The following is a 17990-nucleotide window of genomic DNA, read 5'->3' as shown; positions in this document are numbered from 1 at the left end:
AAAACAGTTGTATCCACTTTCAATTTTAACGAGACCTCTGTCGTTTTCCGGCTTCAACCGCAGCGATTGAAATTTTCAAGAAGATAGTAGAGTTGTTCTTTATTCGGAGTTCTTCGTAAGCTAGTGTCTTCCCAGATCGTTGCGGTAGGTCGGCAGATGTAAATATAGGAACAGAACAAACACGCGCACACGCACGTGCTAGTAACGACGCCGACAAACACTTTTATTATCAACATCTACACTAATGAATATGTATTCCGATGTACAGGTTATTCAGGGAACTCTTTAAACTGTTGAGACAATGCCTTTGAAATTGGGAAAGGTCCGTAGGATGAAGTCGCGTCACGGAATTAATTGTCTAGTATCTAAACTACGTAAACTAAATTTAAAGTATTTATATCGCGCAAAGTGTATGAATAGCAAAAATTAACGCCATCAAATATATAGTATGTCACAATAATGACGCAATGTGAAAAATATTAGTCAGTGAACATACATAATGGAAGAGAATAGTGATTCATGATTCATTTAGGTCACGACAACAAATATAACAATCACATACCTACAGACAGGCTGTCTGGTTTTCGATGTAAATGTAATCTCACATACTATTATCATATACCATATCTTCTTATATATCTAGTAATTCATTGTATTTATCTTTGATTTTCTTGCGCTACGCGTGCTTAGGTCATGAATGAAAACTTACAATATTCAATTAAATCGATTAATCATGTCTTATGCAAGCCTTTGCTAATCCAACTAACTGTCATAGACTACACAAACATATTCTAATGTACGATACAAAAATGTTATGGTTATGTTTGTACGTGTCCTAATTACAAGTATACACGACGTTTGCATGTATAGCTATAGATTATTGCATTTTTATCTTGACGCACATACCCACACTAGCTCTATCTGTATTGTATCTATTTCTTCTTTTATAATACAATAAAGAGTTATTGTATTGCAAACACATACGTATTATTTTTTTATGTGAATTTCGCGTCGTATGCGCAATCCACGTAAAGGGTGACGAACTCTCGCGCCCCAATAATGGAACAATACTAACCCCAAGTTGTTCGGTAACTATTGTAAATACACAATGTAACATTTGGTCGAATAGTTGGGAGTTTCTAATGATAAATTATTTGCTTTGATCTAAGATATTCATTGAGATAACTAGCTTTAAATCAGCATTAAACGGGTAATTTTAGTCTTCTTATCCTTGTCAGGGTTATTATTGAGCCGCCAAAGGCCCCTGACGCTCATACTTACATCAGTAAGTTGTAACCGGGACCAACGGCTTAACGTGCCTTCCGAAGCACGGATCATCTTACTTTCGGACAATCGGGTGATCAGCCTGTAATGTCCTAACCAAACTAGGGATCACAAAGTGATTTTTGTGATATGTCCCCACCGTGATTCGACCCCGGGGCCTCCTCCGGATCGTGAGCCCAACGCTCAACCACTGGACCACGGAGGCCGTTGGGTAATTTTAGTTACAATTCATAAAGCACATACGAATACGTATGAATGTAATAAGTAATTTTGCCGTAGAAAACCAGTACAAAAACCTATTAAGTGTACAGTAACATTGCTGCAATAGTAACAGCTACATAAATAAAAACCGCAGATAAAATTCACTAAACACACAACACGCCCGGCCATATCTACGCATCGTGTTGAAACAGATGCAACAGATCCTCACTGCAAGCAAACTTACAATATCAAAGACTATCTCTCATGCATATTTACCAAACAATAACATTTATTTGTTATGCTTTGCTTAGCAACAACCTAGTTTATATATAAATTGTTTATTTGTGACATTTTAAGAGGCTAACAGCTTTCCTGTAAAAGTTATTTTTATCACACTTAGAAAACAACTTTTAAAAGTACCTAAAAGTTTTTTTTCAATCTTGATTAATACGTCCTCCACATTTTATTGTACGCAAGGTTTTGTATCAAACGGTCGCCAATAAGTCATTGTAGAAGTTTTCCACAATTCAAATTAAGTGCAAATTAATTACACTAAGAAGATAGATTCGCTTTTCTTACCTAAAATAAATAAAAGCAGTACAAAGCGTTCCACGTTCTCTTCTTTCTGACTACCCCAAGGAAAGGACCTAAGAATATATTTGTTTATACTCTGTGAGAAACAAAGTAAACATTCTATTCGCTTTTTCCGTGCTATCATTGTCTTAAGAACAATAACGCGCACAATCTCTCGAGTTTACACTAGTTTTTACCAAGATGCGCATATGGTAATAATACTGCGTTTTTTATCAGAAAGGAGAGATTGTATTTTGTATGAAGATCGCGTCGTCGGGTCGCTTCACATAGCGATCAACAATAGTTTTATGAAGTACTAATTATTGTTTATCTAGGTTCTGGGTCTTCTGTGCGTGTGATTCAATTGTATACGATCTCACACGAGGATTTACATTTCACTTGTGGTATTGCAGTGACAATAAAGGGAATGGTAATTTTATACAGCTTAATATTTTATCTATCAGATAATATAACCTAAAAAAACAGGTAAAATAAAAGTATCCTAAAATATATAATAATATTTGAATCCTGCATCTTTTTTTGCGTTTGCACGAGGCGAGTAAGGCTATCGCTTTTTTAAACGGTCGCAGTGGTTAATTAATATAGCCCTTAAATTAACGAATGAAAGTGAAATCAGTTCCCATAGAGTAATTTGTGTTCATTATTTTGCCTACTGATTTAGCCGCGCCCCTTGCACCGGACCCTATAATACAACATTTTTGGAGATTTAATTTGTGGGAACCACTCTGTAACGCTACACTGATTTTGGTTTTCGGCGGGTTTTCGTCCTTGTTTATGGTCCGATTAAAGTTTTGTTTTTACAGGACTTCAACCACGATAGGGTAGTTTCCAAGTAGTCAAATCAGTTACTTTTTACTAAAAGTCAAAACACGATTTTCTTTATTAAAATTCATTAAATAGTAAAAAGAAAACGTTTTTGTCACCTTTAGATCTGTTTTTGTTTTTTAATTAGAATTTCAGTTTATCTTTGGCCTAGGAAACTACTCAATTCCCTACGATATAAAACTACCACTAAAATTTTATGATTTAAAAAACGTGCATATAATTGTCACTTTACGGGCAAAATATTTTGACTTATCGTGAGCACTAGAACATAAAAAACTAAATAGCAGAGTAACCGACAACTACAGAATATGTACCATTTAAAAATAATGTTAAAGCGTATAATACATTGAAGAACGCATGTAATCGTGCAATAGCCATAACACACGGTTGTGGGGCGACTATCACACTTGGCAACTGTTATCGCAACCTTGCCTGCTTAATCAATATGGCATGCAGTTGCAGTATCTACCTACTGCATTATAATGTTACTTTACTAGGATATGTTTACTAGTTCTTTGCCGTCTTCTCGCGATCTCGCTGACTCTGTTGTGGTTTACGTTGTTTGAGCGCCCAAAAGCACCTGATAAAACCAACTAATGTTTATTAAGAAAGCATTATTACGTCATCGGCCACTTCAAGAAGGACTATACTAAATACGACGAATACCTGGAATTGGTACAAGTAGTTTCAAGGCCAGAGTGAGCATTCAATTCTTGATTCAATTTAAAGAAGTCTTATTTTTTTTTTATTAGCTTCTAAAGTATCTTCATATAATGAAAAACAATTAACATATAGTTCAAATTATTAAGACGTCGCTATATATTTTGTAACGGTGTCATGCAGTTTTTTTTTATAAATACATATACTTACATACTTTTTAGTATGTATTATTTGAAAGAAGAAAGTCGAAAAAGTTGCATTTTATTTCTACTATTGTGAGTTACATAATCTTCTCAACGTACATTTCACAATCCAATTCTTAAACGCGACGGGAGATTTTATAATTACACTTTGTCTACATATTGTTTTATGCAAATCTTAAGTATTATGTGTTTAAATATAATTACTAAGGGACCTGTTGAGACGCATCGGGGCGGAATAATATTGCACCGCTCTTTGTGAAGTATGCAACTGTTTTGATCGTTGTAAACGGTTTAGTAGGAATTAAGAAGGATGTATTTAAGTTTAGAAAAGTTTAATTTATGCAAAGTGTTGCCATACTGTGGCAACGTTGGTGAATTGTTTTTGTAGCTTTATTAAATTGTGTGCCTTGTGCTTTGATTGTGCTATAATAAATTATTTTAATTCCGCGCTAGAGCATATTGCAACTTACGCAATTGCACTTTTATATCTAGTTTTAATTTTTTCGAAACGACAGTATAGTACTTTATTAGAAGGTCTATCCTTTTACAAATAATTAATAATTTATTCATTAGTCACCAAACAATTATATACAAATTCTACTAAACTAAACTTCACGTGTGCGCTGGGGCCGTAAGGGATAAGACAAAATCATTGACAACATTTTCCCATAAACAACTGTGCGTGTAACCAGTTGATCTAACGCGCATGATATAATAATATGCACAAGTCCAGTTTGATCGCGGTGTAGGATTTGCGTGGATGCGTGTGCGCAACGTTCCCACGGGCCGCATCTGCGTATATCTGCATGTCATAGTTGACAACCACTGTTATTGGATTAAATATATTGACTTCTATTTTTTACTATATTCATTATAGTAGTAGTAGTAGCTTTGACAATTCAAAAATCATTTTGATCATTTGTGATGTTATGAGATCTTTTTTCGTAGTTTCACGAGACAAATGAATTCAAAATATTAGAAAAACAACTTTTATACTAAATTTAATGTAATTTTTTTATTAGAACTTTTGACTATTTTTAATAGCAACAAATCAGTGTCCTCAATACTATAAATAAGGTATGTCATTTCATTGCCAGGCGGTGCACATAACGTATGCTTCACGTGTTGCACTATGCATTTGAACGTGCACTGCAGTGTAATGACAATAACGGTGCATAGAAACAACTAGTTGTTGCAACAAGCATTTATCTTCACGTTTCAATAGTTGTGGGGTGATTAGGGTGATGTAAAATATATATAACAGATTTATTTCCTCTCATATATTACATATATAATCTTTTCTACTTATTTTGCTGCCAGCCTATTGGGCACATTGCCTCGATGTGACGCATTGGAGGAGGCGTTTTATTTATAAGACATGTGTTTGTTATTTGTCCAAAAACTTAAAAGAAAAAACTTAAAAATCTACTTAAATATATCTTTGATAGTAGTCTAATTGGAAATTCTACCCTAAATCAAACAAATCTTGTATCAATTGCTGTTATGATAACGGCGATTTTTTGGTAAAAGATAGGTAATAAATAAAATAACGGTTAAAATTATTCAAACTGTCATATTTGACACCATAAAAAAAAGGAATAAAAAGTGCACATAATAATAGAATTACTATTTTTATTTTATTACTTGCGACTTTTACATAGTAAAACGCCCATCATATAAAATCAACGGACATCGTAAAATGACTAAATGCAATCATTTCCTTTCCCAAGACCGGGATGACCCATATTCATATTAAACTCATCGTAATTACAGTACGGTCACTACTTGACCATAGCAATATGGTCATTCAATATCTTCGGCTTGACCAATCGGGTTTATGACCCACCCCGACTGGTCACCGTTTTATAGCCGTAACCCTCTCAATGTTTTACTTTCACACGTTCTAAAAAGCAGAATTTGTCGACGAAACGAGCGGTCAACTCGTAAAACCTCGTTAATAAAGCAAATGTATCCATCGAATGAACGCGTCCTGAATAATAATGTAATAAAAATCACGTATTTATTGAAAAAATTGTCGCAACCCCTTTGTGTTTACTTCGCCTATTTCCATTTTATTGACTGTTAAAAATTTTGATTTACAGTTTTAGCTTTTATAGTACATCTATTAAAAATACACCAGAAAACAGTCGTACTGTTAAAAGTAATTAGCACTGGAGGAAAAAATAGATTCTATTCCAAACAAATTACAATGTTCAAACATTTTTAAGGAACGGGTTACAAAATAGATCATTTCGACCGCTTGGGTGGTCCCGACGCCTCCCTAAAACCCCTGAGATTACATCGTGATCGAATCTTTTTTATAGCTTCCCTGTAGAAACACTATCCATTCCAAATAACTCTTTGATTCAATCGATTTATGTCGAAAGAGATTAACTGATTCTGAATGTAAGAACATCCAAGTGAATCTAGTACTACTTTCTAAGGCGGATACAGGTTTACCATTACGCAGGTAACTCTAGACGGCAGTTGCAAGCTAATCCAGAGCAGCTGGTAGCATGTGGCGAAATGACCCGGACTTCTAAGCCAATACCCCGGTAATTGACCAGCGAGCCTATCTGCCAAATGTCGCACCCATGGGACGCCATAGGGTAATTACATTATATCCCTGACACTGAGCTTTTGGGCAAACAACTGCCGAATTGTGACAAAAAATTGAGATTCAAAAATTTCGTTTATTTTGTACGAATATGATAGATAGTGCCAATGATGTAGGCCGTCAAATATAGAGTCTTTTTTAGATAGTGCAAAAAGTTTTATGTGATCCATTGTATTCTAATTAACAGGCAAATTAATTAGTGTTCTGAATACATCGATTATTGTTGTCGCCTATTTAACGTTAATACTGACCACAAAAAGGAACTTTATAATATTACAATCCCGATACGGAGTCTATTGTTTATTGTCTGCTTCAGCCCTTGAGTGTGGAGCTTTACCGAGAAACGGCTCAGAATCGCGCAAGGAATATTAATTTCGTTAATTTACTTAACAATACCACTATTACAGTTAGCAGAAACATCTAAATAGACCATTTATAACAGGGCAATTTTTCGTGACCCCAAACATGCACGATTTAACTTGAAACGCGAATTCGTTATACAAGCGGACTTATCTTGAGAATTGAACCTGTTGTCCTGATTAGCATAGCACCGGCTATTGTGGACTATTCATGGCCAAACACACCGGGCTTTGTGTCTATTGTCGGTGTAATACTTAGCAGCATCACCCCTCGGTAATGTTATCCTTTTGTCTGGTTGTGAGAGCATTGCAGTAGCAGGTCACATCTCCTGGCCGGGTCATCTCACACAATGTGGACAATGCGTTCCTAAACCGATGTTTAAGATCGCTCCGCGTCTAGTTCGCCATTGTGCGCATGTCCCGGACAAAGCGGGCAATAGATCTCAGCTGCATCCCGAGGTCAGGTAACTTAGAGTGACCTGAGGTCATCGCCGACGATTCTCTCAATTGTGTGTACAGCTAAAACCGATGTTTAAGCCGAACTCCTTTCATCCTGTACATCTTGTTTGTTTTGGACAATGGGAGACATCTCAGAACAATATGGAATACACAAAAGGGTTTTTTGTTCTTTTATAATTTAGCTACCGTTCAGCCGTTACAGCATTATTGCTGGTATTATCGATCTCATTGTTACCGTTCGGCTCCTGTTTTGATCCCGAATTTGAATATTAACGATCATGGGAACGATTCCATGTCAGATCTTGATTTCTTTTATGGCTTTTATATTCAAAAATGGTCGAGGTGTAATTTGAAAGTTTTGAATATTTGGAATAATTCGTTTGTCTCTGTCTGGGGCAAGTCGGGCGTGGGCCGGTAGCGGCGGTCGACAGACGAAGTGAATCGCGTTTATGGTTGACATGCACCGAGGTTGCGGCGCAGATTGCAACGCTATTAAAAACCTCAAGAACGCACAATGAAAGCGAAATCGTTATCTGGAGCCATTTGCCGGCAATCTAATCTGAATCGGACCTTCCTAAGTGGCTTATTAAAACCAGAAGTGGTTTCCGACCACATGGTAAGTTTGTAACTCTGCTTATCTGACAAGGTGCACAGTAGTCGCGGTTTGTAAATGAGAGCTATCCGTGCCGATGGTTCAAGTGGTCGATAATGTCGGCGCTTTGATCACTGGGAGTTGCGCGGGCGCATCCTTTGATCTCGCCGCCACCGCGGGGTGCGCTTTATTAAACATTCATTAAGTTTCTTTATTACCGTACCGAGGCATACAGTAGCAGGGGTGAACGTAGGTATTTATTGGAAAAAATGCGTTATGGATTCATTAGCAAGTCCTGAATCAATACTCAAAAGGCTTGACTACACAAAAATGTGTGCTCTCATCACGGACTCAAGAAAAGAAAAAACGATCTCATGAGAGCGTTGATTGTAGTCTAAACACAAGATTGTAGTGTAACGCGCGGAATTTAAAGCAAAAGAAGTTGCTCTGTAATTAGAGGTGGTGGTGGGCAATTTGCGGCGCAGTGGCAATCGTAACGTATTACCTAACGACACCTGCGGGAGCTAGGCGAGTCAATGTACGCGCATGCGCGGTTGAACGCCCGCGCCCGCCGCGCTCCCTGTCTTGTCCTCCAGGATTTACAGGACGCCATCTTGGTCTAGCCTTTTTGTCGTCAACCGGATGAAGGTTACTTTTTGCGGAACTTGAAATGTATTTTGTAATATTTGCTCCAGAAAATTTTAATACGACACATATTGTAGCTGCAGTATGAGATGACGTGTATGTCAGTAAAAATACTAGATTTGATAGCAAATGAGCGAGGACACGGGCAGCCGGTAACAATGCACCGCCGAGGTCGTATGAATAATTTCAATATGGACGTGGTGCGTTGAACTTCGGCCGTGCACTCCTGCGCAAGCACTTTGTCTGCTTCTGATATTGTTTCCATATGGATACTACATGAATAACATTTGAAATTCAGAGTATTTTTTCCTATTTTACGGTAACACGACAAAAGTTATAACGAAAAAAAAATACATTTTTTAAATGTTTCATCAAAATCTGACCGCCGATTTCAAAACATTTGTAGTTACGAATGGTTTGTTTGTTTCCTATGGAGTTGAAGCGAGTCGTTTTGCGGTGTCGGACATAAATAGAAGTTACAGCACGGCAGCCGACACGCGGCAGTGGCTGCCTTTTCACTCACTTTCACAATCCCACCACTCACCCGCCCACTGGAGTTTCTATTTGCCACCGCTTAACATAACTCATTGAGAAATCACGAAAGGTAGGTATGTCAACGCAGAATAAACTACTTTTTCAATTAAATTTACGCTTAAAAAAGTATTAAATGTCAAACCTCAGAAACAGATATAAAATACGAAAATAATTTACTATTTATTATCTTATCTATCTCGACACATTCTACTTTCCGAAGGTTCCATAAACTTGACATTGCTATTCGTTTCCAAAATAAACATGTTCCCAGCGCGAGTCCTGTTTGCTGACCACTATCGGCCATCGGATGGCTGTCACTCGGGTGCCCGCGAAAACATTTCTAAGTAAACACTCGAGTTGACTTTAACATTTCACTGTTAACCATAGTGAGGGTTTCACACGGCGACGTGTTCTCCTCATGCCGCTATTTAGCTGTGTTATTTTACCACTACACCTCAACTGCAAATAAGAAAATTAAACAAGACACTGCAATAAAAAACACACCCTAATTCAATCTTCAACTAAATCCAAATCTAGCGCTGAAACATCCAATTTACTACATCCTGTTTGCGATTAAAATCTAAATAATCGCCTACAACTGTGGTCTAGACTTGTTTGGATTGCCTGTCAGTAATATTTACAGTCTGTAAGCACTAATTTTAAGTCTTTTTGTTGTTAGACAGAACAAAGGAGGGCTTATAGCTTTATTGCCTCTAAGTTTAGTCTTCGCTAATATATTTAGAATGATTGAAACCAGCAGTAAAGTTGATAAATTAACCTGCGGATGAGTAATGAACAACGCGCTTCCTGCATAGACAGAATATTGTCCCGAAGTGAAAACTTTTTTGAGAGACGACATGTTAATTATTCAAATTCGTCGCACCTACGATTCATAATTTTGAGATAAGTAATATTTAATGTTTCCTGGTTCTGAGATTCTTCTAAGCAGCCCTTCATCCGCCTTGAAGCAATAAACAACCCGTAAAGCCGCGCTCACTCCTCGTTCAAACAGCTTATGCGTTTAGCGGAGACGTAAAAAACACAGGTTGTCCGCAATTGGCCGATATCAGATAATATTTAACAAATGTTAAGAGGGACACAATGCGCGCTACCTGGCTGCGTGTCACTTATTTGTTTAGGCTGCCACGGCTCAAAACCAGTAGCTGAGAGCCCAAACAACTATACACACTCACAGATATACACGGCGGAGCGGGATTAGTTTTTGTTGCCTTTTTTATCTCCGCGTCCAGTAATAGTACTCCCTCTTTAGGGCTGTTGAACATTCAAAATATACAAGTCCATAAACTGCATTTCCGCAACGCAACGTGTCAGCCATTTTGACATCGGCTCGCCTTTCACTTGGCCTAGATATTTAGAACGGGTTCGAACAAAGCCGCGACTTGTTCTAAGACTAGTCACGCTCGTTTCGGCTAAACAATGACTGTTGCATCCGGTGCAGCTGCAGAAAATCAGGGGTTAGAAGTATAGTGTAAACCCTCCTAGTTAAGAAAATTTACACTATATAAGAACTTACTAAATTTGGTAAAAAAAGCCATATTTATTATGTTAGGAAGATGACCCAAGCAACCCTATGTGTGAAATAAAAGAAGTTTGTCGGCGTGAGCTAGGGCAGGCGAGGCAACCTGTTTGGGCCGCGGCCGTCGCGCTGCGCCCACGCCGCGCTGACAAATCCGCGCCGCTTGCTACGATACCGGCGCGCGCGCACCACATACCCACAACCACGTATATACGGCCTGCCATCATGTTCAGACTTGTTTCGAAACTAACGCGTCACTACTCGCGGAGCATAATCATTGTGTAATGATTGCATTTGTAACGTATTTCTTCACAAGCCCAAAATGTATTGATATCGTCAAGCTCGCGTGGGCACGTAGCGATTGTTTCTGATTCACTTTTACAGTTGTACATACGATTGCACGTCTTTACCGCGGTCAGCTCAGTAAACGTCACAAAATGACTGCTACGGATCGTGGCCCGTAATTACGGCACAAAGGGCTCGAGTCATTTGGCTGTTGTATTGATGTAATGACGGGCACGACTCGGATCCTGCGTCGTGACTCTGCCCTCCGCGTCTCGGAGCCGCGGGTTTCGGGCATTGTTCCTTCTCTCGCCGGCATCACGAACCCTCCTGAACAAAGCAGAGGTTTCATTTCCCGGGATAATTTAGGATAATGAACCTGCACCTGCGCTTTAAAAATAAACAGAGCAGTGTTTGTCGTGTTCCCATGCCACGCTTCACGATTAACTATTCATGTGGCGGCGCGTTGTTTCCTGCACTCCTGCGCAGCGGCAGGATCAAACGCGGTGACAAACATCCCGCAGGCGCTGTGCGTTCACGCTCTAATCGAGGAAGCGTGACTCAAAAAAATATCCAATTTGACGCTAGGATACACACCTTCATCCTTCAGTCCTTTGCATTTTTTGCCCTGAATCAGGCATTCCTATCGTGTAGCGGAGACGAACGGATGCGCTTGCGCTGTCCTAACGTCTATCCGACAGCCTTGAACGCACGTGGACTGCATAGTTGCACTGTTCGCCCACAGTCAGCGTCTCAGACAATACCTATAATTACAGTAATAGGAATAATTACCAAGACGTTGAGCAACAATTTATTATGGTAATTCCCGATAGAAACGGCGCAAATTGCTCGGGCTACCTGTTTCGGCCTTAAAATATGTAAATTCTTGTAATTCCAACAACCACGCAAGAGTTTGAACACGCATTTAGTGTGTGAGATTGTGGATGATGACGGTGTGAGGTGTTCTAGTTGTATGAAGTGAACTGGGCGTGGTAAACAAGTGAATTGCAGAAGGAGAGCCGTCATGCGCCCGCGCAGATATTTAGGTCGCCAGAAATAACCACGCGCAGGCCCTCGCCCGCGCCGGTCGCCGCCGATGTCCGTATGTTGGTCGGACGTGGAATAACAAGTTCGCAAATATAATCGCAAGAGAGAGTTCTTATCACGTGTCAATTTTGCAACAACACTACAATCCGCACTGCTCATAGGTACCTACTGACAAAACCATTACAAGAATTACATTTTCCCTGCTCGCTGACAGATCTTTATTATTATTCTAATTAAAATCACTCGCATTATGCCTGTATATTAGTCTAAAGATAATAAAAGGTTTATGATAAATAGCGATAAATACGAGTCGTTCGCGCTCGTGGCGCACGCGCACGGCCCAAGGCCATTTTGTTTACGCACACCCGCATGTTTACGCGACGAAACCCGTCCGATTCACATTACACCACGCGCCTAAACACACAACACTACGACGATACACTACAAAAATCGGTCAAGTTGTACTAACGAGAAAATGGCGGGAAACGCTTCATTGAACATTTGGCGGGAAATGACATTGCGCAATCACGTGAAAGTATTTTCCTCGGCAATGGGTGGGTCTGCTGCACTTTTGGCTATTTTGGACGTTGACGCTTCTGTTAGACTATCGTCTGGGTGTGTCTGGGGTAGATTTCGTCGTTTTTATCATCCACGTTTTCGTTACGTTATGAGATTTCGCGACTAGTGGCTACTGTGCGCGGTCACGTGTCCTTGCGTTAGCGTGGGCTCGCTGCCTGGGTTGTTGTGATGGGCCACGTGGTGGTGAATTTGGCGGGAACCGCGGCGTGCTCCTCGGGTCTACCGGGCGACCTTGCAGCTCCTGACGTCACTGACATAGTTCCCGCCTGCCTCCGCCAGTTTTTGCCGAGATTCGGACGAAGTATTATTACAAGCCACAAGCTTCAAACCCCATGTCACCTTGGACTCTGTTGATTCCTCAAAATTTCGATTTTAGGTTACGTGAAAAATCATTGATAACGTTCAATTTATCGTTGAAAACGCGTAGAAATCAGAAATTTTATTAACTTGTAATTATTCCAATTTGATAATTCGCTCTATCACATTAATTCCAATTAAGTATTAGTTTGGTATCTGTCAAATGTTTAGTTTCTAGAGGTGGTCAACTTGACCTTTGATATTACAAACGAATGATGCGATAATTCAAATGGCTCAGTATTTATCATCATCGTCTTGCTTGTACTGGCTCTAGAGTCTAGTGTTCAGTGTGTCACAATATAATAATTCCTACTGGCGGCAGCCGCGGCGCAGGCGCATGGTGCGTCGCTCGTCCTGACCTTGGCCATGCCGTGTTACTATGTCGTTTTTTTCTCCACTTGCTAATACGCCGATCAGTACACCATTTAGCTTCTGTTTGACTTCAACATTTATAACTCCCATCTCGCCCGTCTACCGTGCCATTTCAACTGCCATTATCATTGTCTTACAAATTGGTCCTCATATCCAAGTCAAGTCGTTTTGATTTTATTGAAGTCGTTAACTTTATTTATGCACCCAACACAATATTACCTGCGCCCAAATTACTTTTTAACTGCAGTCCCAGCTTCATTAATGGCGCTTTAGAATTTATGAATAATTTTGGATTGTGTTGGAATATTGGTTGTCGTTAATGAGCAAAAAACATGTGTGTATTCACGCAATATTATTAGTTGGTTAGGTTTTGGATGGTAAAACCGACGACAGAGCTTAGTGAGCCACATGATATTTATGTCAATTCTTTGATATATGTATTATTATTTTATCTACATACCTAACGGCTATACAAGTACCGCCTTCACCTTCCAGACTTCTCACCAGTAACTCACATCCTCCCCATTATAATACAGATTAAACAGTAGTAAAACGGTCGTAAAACTTTTATAGCTATTAGGCCATATTTTTCAAAATTAGAAATGGTCACAAAGGGTGTCGCCGACGCTATGACGATTTATGTTAAGGGAAGGATTCCGACGCATTAACTTCTACGGATAGTGTGCTAGTATTTTATGGGTGTATCCTTATGGATAAAGTCGTAAAAATGTCAAGTCGTAGTTTAAATTTTGAGCTCTGGCGGTGCTCTGGCCGTGTGGTTATAACGAAGCTTGCAGTTCGGGGGTCGTAAAGTGGAATTACGCCGGCTCCGTTTACGACTGATTTTATGCATCGCAGCCACTGCAACCCTCTCGCAATGTTAACAAGCGTCGTAAAATGCTTTCTCTGCCGATACATTCATTGCTTCTTTATTGACGTTTATTATTCTGTGTGCAATTATATTTTCCGTGTACTTACAGCCACGGCTCTCGTTTCTTGTAGAGTAATAAAGACTCAGTTTCTAACAATGAATTTTCTCTTATTTCCAGATTTCCTGAAGCCCCGCAAGCGGTTATCAACGTCTGGCAAGAAGTCGCCGGCGCACCACAAGCACGAGTGCGGGCACGGCGGTGCGCACATCCGCCCGCCGAAGGTGGCGCGCCTCGCACAGACACACTGCAAGCGCAACAGCTAGACCGCGCCGCGCACACGCAACACCACACACCACCCTGCTCAGAAAGAACTATACATTGTCCAGAAATACACTTCCTGGCAGCTACGACAAATCTAAACCAACATCGATCATGTTTGAGACACCACTCGTCATGTCAACAATCGTTCACTTTGAGAGGGTCTAAGGCAATTGTGCAAATTTAATTTTTATTTCTTAATTTATTTTGAATGTCGATAACGCATGCGTTATGGAGAACAATATAATAATGTTAAGTAATTTGTAAGATAGTGTCCAGACATTATATTAGCGTAACATATTGAGTAATATATTCTCTGCTGTCCGAGTCACCTACATCACAAATTTTGCTCAACGCTCCACGTTAGAAAGCAGTTTTTGAATATTCAATTATACATTCTCCTCTGGCAATATTTATAATGTGACAATTAATTATAAGTTTATTATGATCTCTTTGACAAGTAAATTAAGTTATATTAGATGTAGCGCTAGTTGGTAGTTCGGTTCTGTTAGAGTACGGTATCGTCAGATTAGTATAGCACAGTCACAAGTCCACGACACGTCAGTCTCCTCGAAAATGTTAAGGCGCTACATTGGAAATTAAATTTCCTTCAGACGGCGTCGGAACATTTTCGACGATTTCAGAATATCACGTATAAGGAATGATTTGTGTTTTTGCTCCGCCGTTTGCGGGAAAGATGCAAGATCATTCCTTGTGCAACAATCACACGCTATTTGCACCTTTACCCTTGCAGAAATACGCCTGAACACGCGTCACGACCGGCGGCCACGTCTGGTGTCGTGACTCATGTCTCGGGGGCAGGCAGGCAAGCACAGCCAGATAGTTTAAGCTAAATACAAATACTCAATGACCACATTTTTGTTACCTCACTAGTAACAGAATAATTTGCCAATTTATTTGATAATACACACGAGTACAACGTTTGATAAATGTTTGAGTATTTGTGTTTGAAAAGTTCGTACTATTTCAAATTAGTATATTTGTTTTGTTGTTGTATTTTAATGGATTATATCTTTATGATTATATTGACGATTGTTTTCTTTAAATATTGGATTTCTAAAACATTTAGTTGTAGTTGTTTCAATGCAAATGATTTGCGGCGAAGTTAATGTAACAGTGGTGACATATCATGTGACGGTAATTAGTTGATCCCAACTGTGGCCCTTTATTAAAGTACAAATTAAATTCTCGTCGGTTTAGGTCGAAGGGCCCCAGTCCCCAATTTGAAACAAAAAGACAGACAGCAATCATTTTCATTGCATTCATATTTTATGTTTAGTTGTCTAACATTATTTGGTAGGATGTTTTACATTGAGACTCGTGTTTGAGGTACACATTGTGTATTTAATTTACGTTTGTACAACGTTGGTTGTACTCATATATGTTGGTACAAGCCAAAGTTTGTTCGTATCTCTTGACTTCAATGAAATTTATAATGAACTTGTTTGAAAACTTGACAGAAAATTAAGAGAACCATATTTATAAGCCGCCTATGAAGGCGCTCTTTTATAGAAACTACGCGCGTAGTCGTTCGTATACTTTATGACTTGTTTATAGAATTTTTGACGTTGTCTTTGATTTATATGAATTGTGTATTGTGTGGTGTCTCTGACAGACGCATCGAGACGAGTAATATCTCCAATTCTCCCGCGGAAATCTTTGTGCATTCAGTTTGATTTACACATACAATAGTTGCCTAAAAATATTATTTTCAGACAACTATTTTATATAAGTTTTCTGTTGTACGGATCATCGATGTCTTTCTCCGAAACACCACACTGGAAATATTTGATATAATTTGTTATTATGTAATTGAGATGTAATGTGCCAAAAAGCTCACATACAAGCTCTAGCAGTCGACGCAATGTTCGCGACGCGATCCAAATTGTATAATGTTCATTTTAAACGCGCCTGAGCACATTTCGAACTTGTAATTTTAATTTAATTTCTCTTAACACCTGTGATGTATTAAATATGATCTCAGAACATAATTTTACTATATGCCATTGTCATATTTAATATTTGTTTAAAATAGTGTTAGTTACAACAAGGATGTTGGTCCGTTACGTAACTACAGTAAAACCGTATCCCTGGCGAGCCTGCGAGACAAATGGATGAGAAATAATTTAATACATCAAATGTTTATTATTTAATGTGAATAAGTGTGCATAGATAGAGTGTCTTTCTGTAGGATTGTAAATTTCGACTGATAAGGAGTTGGTTGGTCCTGGCATGTCCCGGCGACTACAGAAAGTGCCGGCGCCGCACTGTACATACTGCACCCGTGTACCTATACACCTGCGCCGGCGCACACGGCGATGTCTTTGTAAGGGATACACAAAAATATATTTAATATATATTCGTATGTTTAATTATCATATTCATTGAGGCTGCAGAGGCAATATAAGATTTTAGACCGTGCCAATTAACGCTTCGTTCCATACGAGTGTTTGTAATGCATTGTAATAGTAGATTATATATTGAGCACACGCCTTCGACGTAACATGCAGGAGTCCGTGTAAACTGGGCACCAATGTTCATTATTTTTGCCCAATTTACACAAGACGTCCTGAACTAAGCAACAAGTCGCGCTGCGGTGCATTTGTGGCGTGACTGTTGCCACCCTGCTTTATAAATGTTGTGTAAATATTCGGCCAACACTGTCTATTTCATGTTCTATAGTGTATGAGTTCCATATTATATTGTCTAATGTATAAAACTTAAATTTAGATAAAAGCTTACTTCGTACAGTACTTTTGTTGTTTTACTTGACTCTCCTGCGCCCCTAGCATAGAGTAATTAATGTTAGTAGAGGAAAAGTTGGAAAATGAAACAAGGAGTTGGATGCTCGTATGAAAATGTTTACTGATATCACAATCAAGTCTACACAACTACCCGATTACCCATCATATTCGTGTACACGGCGATTATGGATGATTTACATAGAAATACACGTTAGTTACACTCAGGCGCCGCCGGGCGCCGCTACCATACATCATTAATCTATAGTTAAATACAATTTTGTTTCAAACTGACTACACTTCAGGATAAATGCAAAGGTCTGGCGTGCTATAAAAGTATCTAAACTAGTGTACCGACCGAGATCCAGTCCGGTCTAAGTGATACGATACTTATGTGTGACAAAGTAAAAAACGATACTCCATTAGAAATATACTCGCTAAGTCAGTACGATTATTATTTGAATGTGAATAAAGACACTAAGAGGTAATATGATTTTAGAAAACATTCAGAGATCAGTGGTTTAGTATAGGATACAATAATATCTATAACAACATTGAGATGTTCGAAACCGTCGGTGTAGAGAAAAGTAAATTTGTGCACTCGAATATCAGAAGATTGCAAAAGATACATTATTGTCTTAACGTACAAGTCGGAGGTACAGACTGCAGACAAGTATAGCCAACACGGATATAAACCGGGTAACGTGACCTGAGACGGAGCGCCGGGGCGCGCCGCCGCGACCCTACGTCTCAACGATACAACTATTCAATAATTAGATTTATATACATTTACAATAATAGAGTTTTACACTTAGGCACATCAATTGTTATAAAATTACAGTTAATTCGAAAACGTGATCCTGTCACCGATATCTAGCTACGTCTACACGA

The 17990-nt window shown here is 39.0% G+C and overlaps 1 protein-coding gene across 1 annotated transcript in view; it reads left to right on the top strand.

Annotated features, from left to right (window-relative positions):
• LOC126375580 (uncharacterized) overlaps positions 1–17111 on the top strand; it is a 47466-nt gene extending 30355 nt beyond the window's left edge. The window contains exon 3 of the mRNA XM_050022581.1: positions 14197–17111. Within this exon, the coding sequence (XP_049878538.1) occupies positions 14197–14342 (146 nt within the window). The 3' untranslated portion in view covers positions 14343–17111. The remainder of the gene's footprint in view (positions 1–14196) is intronic.
• The last annotated feature ends 879 nt before the right edge of the window (positions 17112–17990 follow it).

Source organism: Pectinophora gossypiella, chromosome 19 (assembly GCF_024362695.1).
Source record: "Pectinophora gossypiella chromosome 19, ilPecGoss1.1, whole genome shotgun sequence".
Lineage (NCBI taxonomy): Eukaryota > Metazoa > Arthropoda > Insecta > Lepidoptera > Gelechiidae > Pectinophora > Pectinophora gossypiella.
This window is presented reverse-complemented; position numbering and strand designations above follow the sequence as displayed.